We start from the raw sequence: 20117 nt of genomic DNA on the forward strand, positions 1-20117 counted from the left end.
CTTAACCAGATATATGTTATTAATCACCCTCTGGGTTGAACATGTCAGTGTTTTTCTTTGCCTCTGCAAACACCTGATAGAGTTTTCCAATCTTATCACAACTTATACCAATATGCTCAAACCACAAATGGCCAGACTCCAGTTATGCTATCTGTATAACTGTGGAAATCAAAACAGATTTATCTTCTGAAGTTAATGTAAAAGAAAAAAGAAAGAAAAGAAACCAACTTGTAGCTGCAGAGAATCAGTGGTTAAAATGCTTCAAAGCCAAGCAGCTCCGCTGGCTTTTGTTTACATCCTTGTTGTTTTAAAAGTGTGTATGAGCTTTTTAACCACCCTTTATATTCTTATTATGCAAACATGTCTAAATGACAAGATATTTATTGGCTGAAGTTCAATTAAATATTTAAATTTTATCTGGTTTTACAACTGTAGTAGATTTTATTAAATTTCAAGCTTTCAAATGTTGCTGGAAGGAAGAAAAAAACCCATTCATCTCATCAGATTTGCAGCATTTATTGATATCATATTACATTTTTTCTGTATTATGTTTTTACTCCTGAAATAAAGAAGTGTATTTTAAATTGTTTGGTGCTATTGTGGCTGGTGATATTTAATGAAGTGGAGCATCCATTCAAAACAAAAATAATTCTAAGAGTCTTTAACAAAAGTAAAGATCCAATTATTTACAGTCCAGTTCAGTCCAAGTTATAATAATCCAGCTGAATCCAATTAATCGTTATGCTACTGTTGTCTTTAAGTGTGTAAAACATTTTTTTAAAAATATAAATAGCATATGTGAGGAAACCCCTAATGGGCAGCAGGAGTTGAGACGCTTGTAGCATCTCTTGTTAAGCGCTGTCACCCCCTAGTGGTTTCTTTTAGATGGTGCCTTAAAACAAGTTTGGACAAGACAATTAAAATAGTTCAGCTCCACTCAATGCTTGAAGTACAGTTAATCTTTTCTTAACTCTTAACACTGCTTACTTATTTGACTGAAGATACCCAGCTCAGCTGCTCAAGCTGCATTATTACATTGAAATGCTTCAATTTTGCAGATTGAAAGGAATTCTGTAAGAGGTGCGTATTACAGTCTGGTACTGGAGACAAGTTCCAAAAACAAATACTCAAGACCAGATAACAATTAGGAAAGAATTTATTTACAAGATGCTCAGAACCAAGGACACTGTTGTTGCTGTACTGGCATAGTTAATCCAACTTTAACTGAGCATTGAGGGTTTTCCTGATGAGAAATCCAGATCACAGTGGTTGGACAGCATGGCATGAAGATGGGTGAGCAGCTCAAGGACTGACTGATTGCTAAAGTCAGCGAGTTTAAAAATTGGATTCAGAGCTCCCAGAATAGATATTTCCTCTGAAGAAATGTATGAACGTCACATCTATAAGAAGCCTCAGCTAATACTTCAGAGTTGCGTTGTCAAGCACTGCCTCACACTTGTTGGCTTCGGTGAGGGCAGTTTTCTCTTCTTGGTGAGGCTGCTGCGAGTTCCCTGTCCAGCTAGGAAGTAGAGGATGGGATCCAAGCAGCTGTTGGCACTGGCCAAAGGCCGTGTTACCTTGTAAGCTACACTGGAGGCCTCCAGTAATCTACAGCTGATCTGATGAAAACACAGAAATATTATACGCTGAACTTTTAGTCATAATAGCACATTAATTAGCAAGAATGTGTTGGTCCTCACCTGCGTTGGATTAACCTGCCTCAGGTATCTAAAAGAGTAGTAAAGACTCCTGGTGAGGTGAAAAGGGAGGAAGCAGAGCATGAATGCTGCCAGCACAATGATGATCATCTTCACTGACTTCTGCTTTGACCGCTGAGATGTAAAGGCACCCATTTCACCTCCAGCTCTGCTGTCAGACCAGCTGGGCTCGAGAAGTTTCCGCACCATGAGGCCATAGCACACCATCACCACCATGAAGGGTAAGGCAAACATGAGTACAGACACCACTGAGCTGTACACCAGGAAGTCATCAAAAAGTTCTGGGCTGGTGGTGTCATAGCAAATCCTCTCAATGCTCACATCTGTTTTCACATCCCTGGCAGAGGAGTTGGAAGGTTATAGTTTAGTATTTTTACATGATATTGTCCTGTTTGACACTGAGCAGCAAAAAGGACAGGATGTTTTTGTTTAAAAAAGTACTTAAAATACAGGTTTGTTAGCAGGCAGCAGTGTCCTTTAAAAGCCCTTTGCAAAACCAATGATACACAAAGAAAGAAAGAAAGAAAGAGAGAAAACTTAAGAGTAATCACCTTGTTCTGGAAAAGTAGAGGACAGGTGCCTGGCAGAATAAAACACAGGCCCATACTGCCACAGATACCAGTCTGGCCTGACGAGCACTGACCCAGTTCAGGGAGCGGACTGGATAGCAGATGCCAACAAAGCGATGCAGACTGATACAGCACAGGAACAGAATGGAACCTATCAGAAGGACAAATGTTACATATACTTCCATGAGTATTGTTTTTTAATCTATAACCCTGATTATTTCTTACACGAGCTCATATTGCAACATGTTATCTTTATAATGAGGTGCACAATGTTTTTATTCGTAAATCATTTAAATACTCCATTTTATATAAATAGTTTAGATAAATGACAACTATTGTTTTTTTTTTTTTAAATAATAAAAAAAAAAGCTGAACTGGCAACAGGTTTTGTGTACAAAGCATCAACGTCAGACTGAATACTCTCCAAAGTAAAGACAGAGTGTCATGTAGGCTCACCTCCGGAAGATCAGGTGGACTAATGGCTAAATGATTTCAGAATAGCATTGTGAAACATAAAATGACAAATAAAGAAATAAATAGGGGATTTAAACATCCCCACAGGTCATAACATTTAAAAGGTTAGTCCATGCATTAATAAACAGATATTAAAACTCTACCATGTAATTGACAAAACAAACAAACAAACAATCTTTTCTGGGCTTCATGTAATTTAACACAGACATAAAGAGTGAACGTAGATCTGCTGAGCTAAGAAGGAAAAGGACAACTTTTGTTTTCAGAGAATTGTTGAATGGCCAGGCTGTTCATGGCCTGTGGCATATGCTTTTATTTGTTCTTGTGCACACAGGAATGCATAATGCTTCCTGAATGATTTGCACAACATTCTGGAGCAATGTCAATGAACAGGCTAAATCCTGCTAAACTAATCTGCCAGTTGCCATAAGAAAAAGTTTAGATCTGACTAATGGGGAATAATGTCCTTCATATGTTAAGGTCATATGTCAGCGGACAAGCTGTCATGAGAATTAGAGTAAAAATATTTCCTTTTTTTTTTATTTATTATTAAATAATTTTTCATGCTCTTTCTCTAAACAATAAGTTGTGTTGTACTGCATAGATGTGTAGTTTGTACTTTTACTTTACCATACAGATTGGCATAAAACAGGAAGCGTATGAGCTTGCAGAACGGTTCGCTGAAGGGCCAGTCGTTTTCATCTGCGTAGTAGAAGATGAGGAAGGGCAGAGTGAAGATGTAGAGAGTGTCACACACCGTCAGGTTGAACATATAGATGGTGGAGGGCCTCCACCGCTTTGTGCAGAACACAATCACATACAGCGCTGTGGCATTCAGTCCCAGACCAATCACAAAGACCAGTGTGTAGCTGACAGGAAGGAGGATGAACTTAAAATCTTCTGTGAATTCACAGAGATGGCTGTGGTTGATGTGACTGGTGTTGTTGTCAGAGGCTGCCATTGTCATTGCAACTGCCTAAATAAACAATATATACAAAGGAATTGGTTAGAAATTAAATGCATTGGAATATTTTTTTTTAAAGATTAAACTGTGCACATACAGAAAGAATGTGGACAGGAAATGGGTTTATTACAAAGAGTGACATCAGCCAAGATTGCATTTTAGGACGCTCTGAGTCACTCAGTTTGGCATGCTTCAGCAGCACAGCTCAATAAAGCTCAGGCTCAGAATAGTTGACTAGTTCATTGTGATTCATATCAGATTTACAGAGTACAGCTTGAGACAGACCATATCAAATGTAAATGAGCAATTGTAAATCATTTTAATGCAGACTTTAAAATATTTTTCTCTCTGAGTGGGAGGTTGAACACATGAGAAGAATTGTTAAAAGGTGAAGTGACCATGACCCTTAAGCTTATGCCTTCTCTATTAAACCCAAATGAATGTTATATTTTTTCTTTTTCTTCATGAATAAAATAAATAAAATGTGTGAGTATTATTGGTCTACTACAAAAAAATATATGTACTTAGTATGTATTGTTTCTGACAAAACATACACACTTACTGACACATCTAAAACACACAGGTTAGTATATTATTAGAGAGCTAGTTTCAGAAAGATTCACAGAGCCGTGTGAAAGCAGTTTTTTCACAAAATGTCTTCTGCAGTTTTTTTTTCCTGCAGAAAAACAATGATCATATTTGAGCACTGCATGTTCAAGCTTTCTAAAACCTTATGGCTACCAGACAGAGAAATGGATAAGTGTCTTTTTAACTCAAACCAGACGGTTCAGCACAGCATCGCCTCATTCAGTCTTTTCCGACAAACTCAAGTTCAAACCAGTCATGCAATACCAAACAGTTTCTTTAAAACTAAACGTAAAATCTAGAAAGCAGATGCAACGCTTACTAGCTTATGAGATGAAGGTGATGCTCTGTTGGTCCTTTTCTCTGTGACTTTATGTTTTCCTTATCAAAAACATCGGCACGTGCTCACTGTGAAAACTTTGGTCTTCCTTTCCCTCCTTGTTTTAAAAACAGCTGCAGGTTAAGTAACTGATAACAGACTGGAGACAGAGTGGCCCCTTCTGCAGTCCCCTGAATTCCTGCCTGCTGTGCTGCGTTTGTGCCATGACAAAACCAGCACTTCTTCCCATTCAGTGAGAATCTCGTAAGTACTTTAATGGTAAATAGGCTTTGAAGAAATATAAATGAAATACTATAAAATTACTTACACTGTATGAAGTTTTCATGCTGACACCCCTGTGTGATTTATCCTCAGTCAGTGTTTTAAGACTGAATGTGTAACCGAGATATTTGAGTTGATGAAGAACTTGTTGTGATGTGTTCTAGCATGGCAAGCTGCAGCCTGTAGACCTGGGCCCTGAGGCTCAGATGTTAACTACCTCCAATCAAATGGACAGGGACTGAAGCAACTCTGTTGCCTCCATAAATTATTCAAATGTTTTAAATGAGCTCTCACCACATAGGGACCTTTGCTCTTGATCACAGGTTTTTATTTAAAAGGGCCTTTTCTTATGTCAGTCTTTTCTGACAGGACTTGTGTTGCTTTGGTTTGCATAAAATCACAAGTTTGTTTAGCTGAAAGAAATCTTACAGTTTTCCAGGTTTATCTTTGAAATTACTTAATAAAAGACTCCTATCCAGATTAAATTGTAATATACTGTAATGTGCAACCACAGTCTTGGACAGGGGGCGGTCAGGATATGAATTTAATAATCCCAACCTGTACTCAAAGCTACGGTTTCCTCAACAGATCTAATATACAAGACAAAACAAGATCAAAACCTTTTTCACAGATAAACATATCATTTTTATGAGTAGTACTTTTCTTACCTTAGACAATACAGATGATCATGAACTAAAGAAATCATAAATCAAAATAATCCTTACAGGATCCTAACAAAAACAGTATGGCCCAAAAAAGAAAGCCAGCCATTTTCTTCTCTGGCTTTTGCACAAAGTAACCACATGAAGTTGTTCAGTTTCTCTTGGTGTTAGAGTGTGTGTTAAAGTGTTATACTGAAAAAAAAAGGTGAGAAAGTATGCTTAATGTCTTACCTGCTCCAGAAACTTTGCGTATTAATGATTACCAGTCCCTTAACCTGACACATACTGTAGGGGCAACAAAATTAAATACTTGCACTTCCAGCCATTCACGTTTCCAATTTCCATTACCACTTTACAGAGGTCATCCATAAAGGTTGCAGTAGTGGGATTGTGACTTAAAGGTAAAAATCTATGGAAAGAAAAATCTGCCAGTTACTAAAGTTTTTTGGGTAATTTATCATTTCATATAGTGAAATTATGCAGAAAAATATTACTTTCCTAACATTATAAGCTACTTTTTCAATATCTGTTTGAGAATAACCTATGCAACCACACACAACCAAACACATGGCTGTAAACGTATGCAGACAGCAGGCTATGCAGGACAGTTGCTGCTGGGACCAACTTTCTGTTGAGGTGTCACATTGTACTACTTAACTAACAGTCATCTTCCAATAACCCCACTGACCCCATTCTTCTATACATTATGTGATATCTTACATATTTTTAATGCTACATAATTCACAGTTAAAGCTTGAAAGTGATGAGAATGAGGTGTGAAGATGATTATTTACACTTATACATCCATCAATATGTATGTCAGTTTTTCATATAATTGTTATTGTAATTGGAGCAGCCTAAATAAAGTACATTTTTATACTTTCATTGCAACCGATAACATTCTGGGAAACGATCATCTTTTCTTTATTTCCTTTTCAACACGAGCATGCTCCACATCGATTTTTCCTCGATCGACTGCGGTTTCTTGTTGCTATGCAGGTCTGTAGGACGCAGCCGCCCGTGTTTTTTTCTCCTTGGGCAGACAAGAGCAAAGCCCTGGTAATATTCGCTATTCGGTTTATAGGTATCATCCTCATCATTCCTTAATTTGTTATGAAACACATTTTGCACGAGTGCTATTCGAGGTCACAGTCGGCGTCAGTCGAGAAACAAAAAGGATTTGTCGAGATGCTCCTGGTGTTTTTCATCAGACACCGGACGCTATTCCGCTCTGTGCCGCATGGTGGAGCCGTCGAGCTTCACTGCTGAAAGGGCTCACCGTTAATGTCCCCCCTCCTCCTTCATCCCTTCTGTCTGCTTTCTCCCCTCTGCCTGCTCGCTCCTCTGCTTACAACAGTACAGTACACACACTCGTAGTGGCAGCAGCCAATATAAGTGTGTTCAGCCTCTCCTCGCAGCCTCACTTTCTGCTGTGTATAAACTGGCCATTTATCATCAATCATGGCCGCCGGAGTACAAATTTAACTCTCGTCTTTCCTCCCTGTCGACTTTAGGGGAGGATTGTTTTTTTTTTTTTTTTGTTTTTTTTTTTTTTTGTTTGGAAGAAGCAAAGCTATTTGTTTCACAGTGATTTGGATTTCCTCTTGGAATTACAATACATCTCACAAGGGAAGTACCATTCATGTCAATACTCCAAAATGCAGCCACCGCCGAGGAAGGTGAGTGATTTCCAGGGTCCGTTATATTTCCGCTGGGCTGTACAGACAATGACAGACACATAACGGTGTTGTAACCCCAGATTTGGGCTTTGTGTTAACCTCACTTTAAAACGTCTAATGATACAGATTTACAAATATCAAAGAGTGGAAAAAAAGACCCTTGCTAGCCACCATTAGCAAGCGTGCTAGCATGTAGGGTTAGAAACCTTAGTGACATTAATGTGCATCTGTCCTGCCGCTGTAGCGTGACCGTCAAACGTCAAACAACGTTAGCTGGAAGGCGCTAGGTGGTCTGCTACAAGACGTTTTAAACAAAGCACTGGACTGTTAGTCCACGTGATGCTCTAATTGTCCTTTTAAGGATGCTATAACTCTAAATAACGACATCATTTGCATATTAACATGCAGCAGCAACACTCCAGCTTCTAACGTCACATTTAGTCCATGACTGAATCCAGTGTGTTACATCCATGTTGTTTTTCTACAGGCTAAATTTTCCACGTTGTCAAAATGTGTCAGCTTTCCCTCAGACAGCACAAACAAAAGCTGCTGTTGTTTGTGATGCATCTTGTGTCAAAGAAAGACCTTCAGTCTGTCCGGGGTCGCATAATTTCATGTAAGGAGGCTCAGCTGACAAAAGCTACACACACAAACAAACCGGACAGATGTGGAGCCAGAGCCATGTCTCATGGCTTGTTGATCATATGTGACTTTACGAAAGACCACAATCTCTAATGCACACGACACAGGTGTTTTTCTATAACATGGTTGGAATTTCCTGGGTTGATTTATTTAATTGCTCATTTGGAAATGTGGTGTCGAGGGGGCAGCAGATTGAAGTTAGCATCCTCAGCTCCCTGTGTAATTAACATCAGTGAACTGGGAATTACTGGGCTGAGGAAAGCACAGTGGTGGACTAGTCTGATTATACTTTAGTTGTTACATCAAGGGGCAAGTGCTGATAGTTCTGTGTGGTCTTCTTGCAGATTTTTTTTGTTTAGATGGTTGGGGGTTATAATCAAGCCTTCCTAAAATATCTACAGGAATACATCAAAAATTGAGCTGAAGGAATCTTGTCTATTTTCACTCTGTGTAAGGCTTTTTGAAATAGATACAATGCAGGAAAGGAAATGACCATACAGTGAACCTCTGCACGTTTTCTCTTAATTATCACATATCCCTCCCCTGTGCAATTTCTGTGCTGGTTTTCATCATGCCACATCATGTCCTTAAAACACCCTCACTCAAGCATAATTGAAGCTGCGGAGACCACTTTCCCATGTGTGTGTTTAAGTGTAACATTTCAGTCCCTGTTTTTAAATTCATTATATTATTAAAATGCTTTCAAGGATAAAACGAAACTGATCTAAAGACTGATATCTTACCCTCTACCAGTGTGGCTGCCCACCACAGTAAGAGAGCATCAGTATTTGGCTGTTGCATGCAAGTAATTTCTCTCCCAGTGCGACACATTCGGCCCTTAAAGTGTTTTGTCTGTGCCTCTCAGCACATCTGCTTGCAAACTGAGCTCATTAGAGTCTCATATATTAGTTTTATGTGGCTTGAATTAAAGATGGCTGCTTCTGGGTTGACACAGGCAGTGCATCTCCACACAAATGTTTTACCACTCTGTCTTTCCATCTATTTCAATAACACAGGCACATACCAAGGTGAGAGCAAATATTTCAGTTAAATTCAGTGGTAATTGTGGCTCTTTGTTCATATAATTATATATATATAATTATATGAACATATATATATATATATATATATATATATATATATATATATATATATATATATATATATAACCTTTCTCTAAAACTGACAACTAACTAATAGTTGGTGTAAATTAGTCATTTCTGAGATAGATATGATTTCTTTATCAACTTCTTTATGGTACACCTTGCAACTTCCTGATAGTAATAATTTGAGCTGACTACATGTATAATTTACATCATTTTCAGGCTACTTGATTAAGAACATTTGGGGAAAAAAAGGTAAAAAAAACAACCCAAAATTTAGACAGTACTAAAAGTCCCTTATTGTTTTCCAACCTTTGTGCCCAGTGTGACCACTGAAGGTATATTCACACCAGAGTTTCCAAGTCTGTTAGCTCGGAAAGCCTGCTGGTTGTCGGTCCATTTGATTTTCATTCATTTTCTACATGGCTTAGTCCGAGTAAGGGTCGCAGGGAAGCTGGAGCCTATCCCAGCAATCGTCAGGCGAAAGGTTGGATGGACAGGTCGCCAGTCCGTCACAGGGGGCAACACAGAGGGACATACTTTTCTAGAGAGAATTTAGAGTGATCAATTAAAAATAAGTGATCATAATAGATCATGGAGTAAACCCATTCATACATGCACACCCTGCACACAGAAATGCCACTGCTTGCACTTCCCCCCAGCAGTGACTCAAACCAGTAAGCTTCCTGCTGTGAGGTCACAGTACTAACCACTACGCCACTGTATATCCTTTTTGACAAGCAAAAAATAAAAACCCTGTAACTCAGGAGGGGCGAACTATTAGAAAAGATGGTATTGCTAAACTGACCGTTCAGGTTCTTCTATAACATGTCTGTGCAACATCTTTCTCACTGTTGCTTTTACCTTCTTCATCCCTATGAACATCTGCAATGTGGCATTTCCGTTCCGGTTCCTACTTCTCTGTTCTCACCTTCATTTACTCATCTTTACATTCCACCTTTTTCTCCTGTCATGTCCAACTTGTCTCACTTGGCCAATTTATCCCTGTCACCCCTTGCCCCATCAGTCTTTCCCCCTCTTTCCTGGTTGCCTGTGAGTGATAGAAGGTGAAATCAAGTGAAGTGCTTTTACCCTGATAATGTAATGAACCACTCCCTCTTTATCTTCAGAGTCACAGCACATGAAAGAAAGAGACTGCTGTGTGTATGGGTGTGTGTTTGCCAGTGTAGCGTGTGTCATGTTGTTGAGAGTTCTGTCTAGAACAGTCATGAATTTGCCCACTGTTACTCTGATGAATAGCTGGTGGAATTCACTCGACAATGCACAGTGACCTTCACAGTGATTCCGTGTGTGTTGGCAGGAGATGTGTGTATGGAGGTGCTTGCCTGCGCTGACAGATGCACATGAAGGGTCGATTCCATTGCGGTGTCTGTTTTTGCACAAGACATAGAGGTTAATCTGATCTAATAATCTATGTTGGTTATTTCTGTGTGGGACCGAACAATAAATACATTTTTCAAACAATCTAAACGGTCTGGATGCTCCTAAATGCTGCTATGGCCTTTTTGAGTATCTTCAGTCACATTTAATACCAAAAAGTGCATGCTATCCTAATTATTCAGCAGTGTGAATGTGTGTGTGCATTTCTTCCATCCATCTTCCATCCTATCTGCAGAGCTGGGCACTTGAATCACAGATAATCAGAAGACGTGTTGTGAAGCATTGATTGATAATTTTGTAATGTATTTGTGTTACTTTTGGTAATTTCATGCAACATTTAATCCAGCCAGGGGTGGCTGCTAGAAAAGGATTATAGATTGTGGATAGACATGGACCATTCATTATGAATTTGCTAATTTAAGGCAGGAAAAAACGTTCCTTTAGACTTTAGATGCAGGAAAGAAAAAGAACTCAATGTGATATTTAATTATTGATATTCTATTAAATTGTCATTACGGGAAGAAAGATGATTTATTTTAGAGAAGGTTATCTGTAGGCCAAAATAAGCCAAGAAGTAGCAGAAATGGCTGGAAGGCGGAGGGGAAGTGTAAATGAAAAATCCTTTAGTTGTTAATGTCTTTTTGTTTCCTGCAGGTCAAAGTGACACAAGAGCTAAAAAATACTCACACGGAGCAGATGACAAGACTGCACTTTAAACATCAGACTGAATGTGACCTGCTGGAGGACATGAGGTAGGAAAACATTTCTTTCTGAAAACAAGCAATTCTTTCTGGATGGGATGTGCATGACACACGCTGTGGACAGGGGTTATGAATAAAGACTGAGAACGAAGCTTCGAGGGAGCGCAGCAGAATTGTCATAAAGAAAAAGAGGAGGACTGTCATATTTCAGTTTTTTTTTCATTGTGAAGCACAAAGGGTTGGGAAAATGAAGAAGGAATTTCCTGCTGCCCTCTTCCTGCTCTCCGCTTCCTTTTGCCTCTCTTTCTTCTTTTCTTAATGTCATTCTGTATCTCTCACTTTCATCTTTTTCTTACCCCTTGTTTTTTTTTCTCTCATATCTCATTTGCCCTATCACTCCTTCTGCCCCATGTCTTTTGATTTTGACTTAGTTCTGTTTACTAATGACATATGTGATTTGTCAGTTTTCCCTTTTTGATTTGGCAATGGGAGAAAGCCTTGGTTCCCTCTCTCACTCTCATTTTCTTTGTTGACGAAGCATTGCTTATTTATGACAGCAAACTCTCTAATACTATCTGCCTCTCTGCTTCCATTCCTGTCTCACGCTCTGTTTCCTATTTTCAGCCTGTCTCCACTTCTTGTTCTTGCCGAGTCTTCCCTTCACACTCTTGGGGGCAGCTCCAGCTGTTTGGGAACAGATTGGCTTGTTGCTGCAGGGGTTTTGGAGAGTGAACAAGGAGCTGGTCTCACTTGTGGGAGAGAGTGAAAGCCAGTTAAACATATGCAACCACGATGTGTTCTCACAACTTTTTTTCAGTACGTAAGAGAGAAAGAGTTTTGCCACTGGCTGAAGATTTTTATATAGTCATCCTTATCGTTGAAAGAAATTGCCCGCGGTGCTTTCTCAGTATGTTACTTAAGCCCTAAATGTTTTGTAATTATTTGCTAAGACACATTCTCATGTTTGCAAAATCAAGAGCAGCAGGGTAGTGCAGTGATTCAGAAGATTGCCCTTCCATTTGGAGGCCTGGGCAAAAAACATGCATCTTTTTAGTTTGTGTGTTCTTAAGCAAGATACTAGGAGTGTTTGCCTAAGCTTGTGTGCATTTATATGACTCTCATATTTTAGTAAATGATAAAACAGTTTAAGATTGATCTCAAATTTATACCATTTTAAGATGGGATTAACAAAATAACCTGTTTAGTCCACACTGACGTCAAGTTCTACACAGCAAAATCCTTAAGTGTGATGAAATAGTTGTGTAGATGTTTACATTAGAAACCATCTGGACCATTACAATTAAATTGTATTGTTGTTTTTAGTAAGAATAGTTCAGATGGAAAGGTTGTAGTGAGGCGCAATGGATGCCATAGATGTGAAGCCTGTGTTTTATCCAATTAAAGACACACTACAGAACTTTTTCCATTTTCCCAATCACAACGGTTACTTCAGCATCCATCTTGTGTCGTACCTGACCTGTTAGCACTCTCCAGCCGGCAAAAGACGATCTTACAATAATTCTTGTTTTGTCCTTTTCTCTCTTTTAATCTTTTTGTGCTTGTTTGCTGATTCAGCATACTGGTTGTTCAAAACAACCAGTATGCTTTCTAGTGTGAAACAAAACTCTACTGCAACGTCACATAGCGTCCCGGATGAAAAACTTGTATTGTGCAGTTTGTCAGCCTCAGAGAGCTGCTGGGAAGCAGCGGCTCCAGAAATGCACATGATAGATGTCACTGTGTCATCGAACAAGTCTGGAACGCAGAGTCTTATGTTCAGAAAGTTACATAATGCATCCTTTAAATAGGTTAGAAATCAGTCACCATCTTTACATGCTTCCAACTTCTGCAGCATTTGCTGTTTTTCTTCCCTTTCCAGACATTTTACAAAATAGATAGAAATTGAACTCAAATATGAATAATTACCCTTCATACTGGACTTACTTAACTGCAATATCAGGCTTTTTTTTCTCTTTTGGGCCGCTGTAAGAAAATGCATCTCTGAAAGACATCATCAGTGTTAATAATGTACTCATGGTTTCCACAGGAAGAGGCAGTTATTGACTTGTCCTCATCCAGGGTCAGAATGCAGCATAGATGCTTGCAGTTTAAAGCCAGCTACTTTACCATCACTGGGACATCTTCTGAACTGTGGCTTCATTTGTGATGTATTTTTAATGTTATATTGTCCCTGTAAAAGTAAACTCTGAATGATTCTGAAGTGAAAATATAACAGGAACAGTTGATCTAGGCTGTCATTTGTCTAGGCCACCTCTAAAAACATATTTTACAGTGCTGTTAATGGTCTTTAGCTATGTCACTAATGTCTGGCTGTATGTTAAAACTGGTTTGCAAGACACATTTTCATGCATGAAGCTGACAGCAGATTTTTAACTACTAAATCCCAAAAGCTGCTCTGAGGTTATTTACCCTAATCAATCCCCTTGGTGAAGGAATAAAAGCACTCCCTCACGCACACAAGTTGCTACTCACACTGTATTCATCCTGTGCATATGCAAATTTAAAAGGGTATGAGCTGAAGCAGAAGAAATAAGAATGAAAAAGAAAGAATGGAAGGTGACAAAGAAAGAAATATTAAATGCTTTGATTGTGTGCTTTTGCTGGACTGGTCTTAGGAGGGAGGATAAAAGAGAGCTAGAGAGGAGAAAATGATGACTAGTTGGTAGACTCACGGAGTCAACTTGGTGTCCTCAATCCAGCTAAATCCCTCATACCCTTATGTCTCTCTCAACAACTTCACACGCATCAGCTCCAAATTGTGACCAAATAACACACTCATAAAGTGCCACATATATGCATTTATCAGCAATGATCTAGCTTTTATAAACCCACTTACATCACATACCTCAGTGTATTTGTTTGACCCACAGATTTAGACAAGAATATAAAACCTGACCTTCTGAAAGGCCATCACCGTCTTTCTCTGTTTTACTGGACTCCAGCAGATGTAAAGACCAAGGCTGGATTATTAAAACTGAATAATATATTTGATTAGATTCAAATGTAAACAAACCAATATAGATTCATAAAAAAAAAAAAAAAAAAAAAAAAAAAAAAAACCCCCAAAAAACCACTTTTATTTTCTGGTGAAAACAGTGACCTTACTCTCACATGAATTACTAATGCTTGGCGGGATCCTAGCAAATATACATAACTGAAAGGTTAACTGTGTTGCTTACATCCAAAATCAGTTTCCCTTGCCAAGATAATGCCAGTTTAGACTTTTTCATTTACCATCACATTACATTCAACGGTAAACTAATAAGCAGTTTTTTACCTCACACATCTGTAACACTAAGATGGTGGTCTCTGTCACGTTCAACAAACTGAGAAATTTTTTTAAGTAACAGGATGTGCCATAATGATGCACAGAAGTACTTCAAAATAAATTAGATGATAGCTTGGTCAATGAAGACAATCTTTTGAATATCGTATTACAGAAGTGCATGTAAATGTGTCCTATCAGATTATTGAAGTAGTCCGATTACTCCAAGATATTGGATTTCGAAACCGGTTTAGTGTTTTATAAAAACTCTTAGTTTATCTTAGAATGTTTTTAATATTCAAGAAATGTTGTTGTTGTTGTTGCATAGACATCGGTAATTGAATCAATACCGAACAGAATTGGCTTTTATCAAAATTCCATTGAATCAGGGTTGTGAATCGAATTACATCAATTCAGGAAATTAGTGGTAATACTGAATAATGATCTAATGTTTGCCAAGCTGGTGTAAGAAAGTACAAGTTATTGTGACTACAGCCTAAAATGTGCTTCCACAGAATCCGTTGAAAAGGCTTGTTAAAGGAAATCATTCATTGTAGAGTTGACAGTGATGAATGAAGGAAATTAATTAATGAATAACTAATGTCTGAACTCAATGGCTTTGGAGTTGAATAAGGGCCTGATGTGATTTACCAACTGCATCTGTATTGTATCAGGCACATTTGCATGGGATAAATGAAATTTGTGATTCACACAGATTTATTGACCAAGTCCTGGGAATCTTCTGCACATACCATTAAAACATAATGGGTCTCTGTGCTGAGTAGCAGGATGAAACTCACCAGTTTGAACCCAAAATGCTCTCCGTCTTCTCATTAATGTTCATTTCACGATTTAAGAAGATGGGGAACTGAAAATCAAAGACTCCTGTTAATGCAAGGCTGATTCACAGCCTGGTAATGCAATTAGGAGTTAGTGCCTCTGTATTTGGCAGAATTAGCACGGACAACCTCAGCTGTTGCTAAAAACGACAAGGAGGACTGGAAAATAAAATTGAGAACCCTATTAGATTAGGCTGTGTGAATTTTAACATTTAAATGACCATTATTACATAGAAATCGACACTATCACCAAATTCTTAGGCCTCATGTCTGTCGTATTTCAGGAGACACAACAAATAAGAGCAACTGTTCACTGTAATGGTTTGGCTGCTCCTGTATAGTTAGACAGAGAGGTATTGATTCATTTCATCTCATCCTGTCCAAGTCCTTCTTTCTCTTTTTAATATTTCTTATTTTGTCACACCATGGCAATAATAACCCAATGATGTGTTCTCCCCCCCCCCCCCCCCCCCCCCCAATCTCGGTGACCACTTAAACATTACTTTGTCTGCATTGCTTTGTTTTCTTCAGCAGATCTAAAAATATATCCTCCAGATAAATGCTGACAGACAGTTAAGATAAAAATAGTTGAGCATGGTGCTTAACAAAACCAAACAACAGGCTCACCAAGAAGAGCAATGTGAGTAGTTGTTTATTTGTTGAGTACATAGCAATTTTTATGTTCATTTGCTGATTGAGATGCAGCAACAACTCTGTGTTTTTATTAAAACTGTGGCTTGTGAGGACTCATACCCGACTGTAGCTGGCATATTACGTAACTAACCATTTCAAGTTTGTGATTGTTATAATAATTTTAAAGGGACATGAAAAGTGTTTTGCAGATACATAGTAAAGCGTGTTCAGGGCACGAAACTAAAACTAATACAGTCTAACATAACTGGTTTGCAAAACATGCTAGCTTGGTACAAGTTAAAAGAACATTAATCCATAATGTTTGAACTTGGAAGTTGCAATTCATTGTCGTAATTACTTTGACACATGTCACTTGAAGGTCAATTCACATCATTAACAAAGAAACTCAATCTGATTCAGTTTTTTTAGCTTTGCTCATTGCAATCAGAGGGCAACAAAACACTTAGCAGTGTTTCTGTTTTAGAAAGTTGGTGTCGGAATATAGCCTGTTGCACATATATATATATATATATATATATATATATATATATATATATATATATATATATATATATGTATATGTATATATATATATATATATATATATATATATATATATATATATATATATATATATATATATATGTATATGTATATATGTATATATATATATATATATATATATATATATTTTTTTTTTTATAAAGCTAATGCCTTTAATGTTGTCACCCACAGCTCTGATTTAGTGAGTTACATCTACCTTTAATTTCATTACTTAATTATAAGGGTAAGTATAATCTGAAAATTAGACAAACCATTTAGTACGTTTCAGTTCAAGTGCCTGCCAGGTGTTGGAATTGAAAAACGGCAGAGAATCGCTTCTGTTATATCTGGTAGAGATCATGCAGTGTGAAAGCATGACCACCCCTCCTCTGCCTCTCAGTCTGTGTTCTGTTAATTGCTGAGGTTGTTTTTTTCCCCCGGTTTTTCACGTTTGATTATTTCCTCTCCCTTCCTTTCATCCTATTGCCTCTTTTGACCTGGACACTCTTTCACACACACACACACACACACACACACACACACACACACACACACACACACACACACACACACACACACACACACACACTTAATGCTTACTCTCAAGCACTTAAGTATTTCCTGTCAGACACACATTCATCTGCAAGTCTTTTTCCTCCTTACTGTCTTTTCTATGCACAGCTGATGCTGACATGACTTTCTGACTATGCATCTACAGTCATAAAACCCTGATGGACAAGCAGAGTGCTGGAGTTTAAAAGACAGGAGAGAAAAAAATCAAGGTGCACAAAAGCCAAAGAGGAAGAAATTTAAGCAGGAAAGAAAAGCAGTGATGTAGGGAAGGTATTGACAGGTTTTAAGCAGTGGAAATAGGACCTGCATTTCCATTACAGTTTTTTGCAAAATAATGCCGATATTTATAAAAGTGAAATTGTAAAATCTTGTCTGACTGACGAGATTTTACGAGAATTGCAGCTTATGTAAGGTAGCCACGTAACATTATTCTGGGGTTTTCTACTTGCTGCGATGGACTTGGGCCCAGCTTTTTGAAACCATTTGTCTTTGCCTTCATTTGCCTTTTTAATTCATTGTAAATATTTGCATTTAACTGTTGTTTGCTCCATATTGCACCATCTTCACAAGAAATAAACTGGTCACATGACCCCTTACGTCCAGAGACATGTAAATGCGAAAAAGTGTTTCAAATACACTTTTGCAATATACTTTTATATAAAAACTTTTGTATAAAAAACTATCTAGTGATATTTGAATTTTTTTAAGATGTAGTTTTATTATCGTTAATTTTATTGCAATTTTTACGCTTTGTGCAATTCCAGTTGTAATGGAAACGTGGCATCTGTAGAGGAAAGAAAAGTGGATGGATATGATTGTTGAAGCACTATATGTATTGTGTATGTATTCCCACTTATAAGAGATATTTAATGCATGTAATTATGTCAATATACTCATACTTAAAACTTAAACTTAAATAACTAAAAAAAAAAAAAAAACAGTTAATGACCCCTCCCTGATATGTTTTCTCTGCCTATTTTCTCTTTGCTGCAATAAATGTATGATAATAAAGACATGCAATATAAATGTGAGGTATCTGTAACAGATAATTGAGTGTCCATGTTTACATATAGGGGTCTCTGATGCAGTGTAACCATGGCAGCATGAAAAGCCTAGACATGTCTAAAGATCCCAGTGAGCCTGTGTGTTCACCAGTGTGCATCTACATTCTGTTGTTGAAATCTGCTGCATGTCAAATGTCCTACTAATAGATAAGGTAATAAGATAGGTCAATTCTGGTGAGAATAACTGGTAAGAATTAATAGCAGAAAAAGACAATTTGGGGAATTAAACAACCAATATTTATTTATTTAATTGCAAACAAGACTAGTTGGATGTGAATGAACACTAATTTGACTTTAGAGTGGAATATATAGGGCTGGGGGATAGCCCTGAGAGTGAAACATCTCTCGTTTGCAAAGTAAAGATGACAGTAGTTTGTCAGTAAAATGGAAATGTTTGACACAAGTGATTAAGAACAGATAAAAATGTCCAAATCCTGTTGGTGGGTATACAATGCTACATTGATGCCAAATTGTTTTATAACCTGGTAGGTAATCACTCGAACAACTACACATGAAGCATGAAAAACCAAGCCGATGCAAGTCGGTGTGACAACCCACATGAAGCACATAAGAAAAATAATATAATTTTTTGTCATATTACCCAGCTCTTTTCTTATATTTTAAATGAAAGATGTTCAAAGTTGTTGGAACATTACAGATTTGTATATGATTATTGTCTTGAAGCCATGGATTTGGCAATTGTCTCTCATCTTGACAGATTTTTTAATAATGAGTGATTGTCATTTGAGAGCTGCAGCTGTAGCAGTCAGTTTAAAATGGTTTAAAATTCAGGAGATTTTCATTTGGATACAGAGCACAGGATGAAAATCAGAGTCTGGACAAGCCATTGCTTACTACTTTCTTTTGTGAGAGGTCATTTCGCCTAACAACACCCCCTAGCCAATTGTAATTGTGTGACAAGGTTTGTGATTTGATTTGTGAAAACAAATTAAAACAAAGGAAGATGATGAAAGGTTTGGGATTCTCTGGCCAACTGAATTGGACATGGACTCTACTGGTGTGAATGTGCCCTGAGACCAAAAAAAATGGATCAAATAACTCCAGTTCTCAGATGTTGACACTGGCTTCCTGTTTGTCAAAGAATTTAGTGGAAATCCTGCTGTTAGTTTATAAAGTGCTGAATGCTCTAGGCCCAAAATATATTCAGCATCTTCTGGTTTGCTATGAACTAACCAGATCCCTCAGGTCATCAAGGTCAAGTCTGTTCTTAGTCAGAATTAAACATGGAGAGACATGTTCAGTTTTATGCTTCTTACATGTGGTGCAAATCCAAAAAGACTACAGGCCTGCTGAAAGTCATCTGTTTTAAATCAAGGTAAAAAAAAACAACAAAAAAAAACATTTCTATTCACTTCAACTTTTTACAAGAACATCCATCCATCCATCCATCTTCTGCCCTTATCCGGAGTCGGGTCGCGGGGGCAGCAGCCTAAGCAGGGAAGCCCAGACTTCCCTCTCCCCAGCCACATTTGCCAACTCTGCGGGGGGGATCCCGAGGCGTTCCCAGGCCAGCCGAGAGATATAATCCCTCCAGCGTGTCCTGGGTCTTCCCCGGGGTCTCCTCCCCGAGGGACGTGCCTGGAACACCTCACCAGGGAGGCGTCCAGGAGGCATCCTGACCAGATGCCCGAGCCACCTCAACTGGTTCCTCTCGATGCGGAGGAGCAGCGGCTCTACTCTGAGCCCCTCCCGGATGACCGAGCTCCTCACCCTATCTCTAAGGGTGAGCCCGGCCACCCTGCGGAGGAAACCCATTTCAGCCGCCTGTATACGAGATCTCGTTCTTTCGGTCACGACCCACAGCTCATGACCATAGGTGAGGGTAGGAATGTAGATCGACTGGTAAATCGAGAGCTTCGCCTTCTGGCTCAGCTCCTTCTTCACCACGACAGACCGGCGCAGAGCCCGCATTACTGCAGACGCCGCACCGATCCGTCTGTCGATCTCGCGCTCCATCTTTCCCTCACTCGTGAACAAGACCCCGAGATATTTAAACTCCTCCACTTGAGGCAGGACCTGACTCCCGACCCGGAGAGGGCAATCCACCCTATTCCGGCTT

The 20117-nt window shown here is 38.5% G+C and overlaps 2 protein-coding genes across 2 annotated transcripts in view; one reads left to right on the forward strand and one right to left on the reverse strand.

Moving 5' to 3' along the window:
- Positions 1–1424: 1424 nt before the first annotated feature.
- Positions 1425–3722, reverse strand: LOC306760148 (P2Y purinoceptor 2-like; the record flags this gene model as incomplete). Its single annotated transcript, XM_079245940.1, has 4 exons — positions 1425–1619; positions 1701–2055; positions 2270–2438; positions 3392–3722. 4 exons carry the CDS (start codon positions 3720–3722, stop codon positions 1425–1427), a joined length of 1050 nt encoding a protein of 349 aa, XP_079102066.1.
- A 3509-nt stretch (positions 3723–7231) lies between these two features.
- Positions 7232–20117, forward strand: part of fchsd2 (FCH and double SH3 domains 2) — a gene marked incomplete at its 5' end in the record, with an annotated part of 83678 nt that continues 70792 nt past the window's right edge. Inside the window, 2 exons of the mRNA XM_079245883.1 lie at positions 7232–7252; positions 11053–11150. Coding sequence (XP_079102009.1) covers positions 7232–7252; positions 11053–11150 — 119 coding nt within the window. The remainder of the gene's footprint in view (positions 7253–11052; positions 11151–20117) is intronic.

Source organism: Telmatherina bonti (assembly GCF_933228915.1).
Source record: "Telmatherina bonti genome assembly, chromosome: 9".
Classification (NCBI taxonomy): Eukaryota; Metazoa; Chordata; class Actinopteri; order Atheriniformes; family Telmatherinidae; genus Telmatherina; species Telmatherina bonti.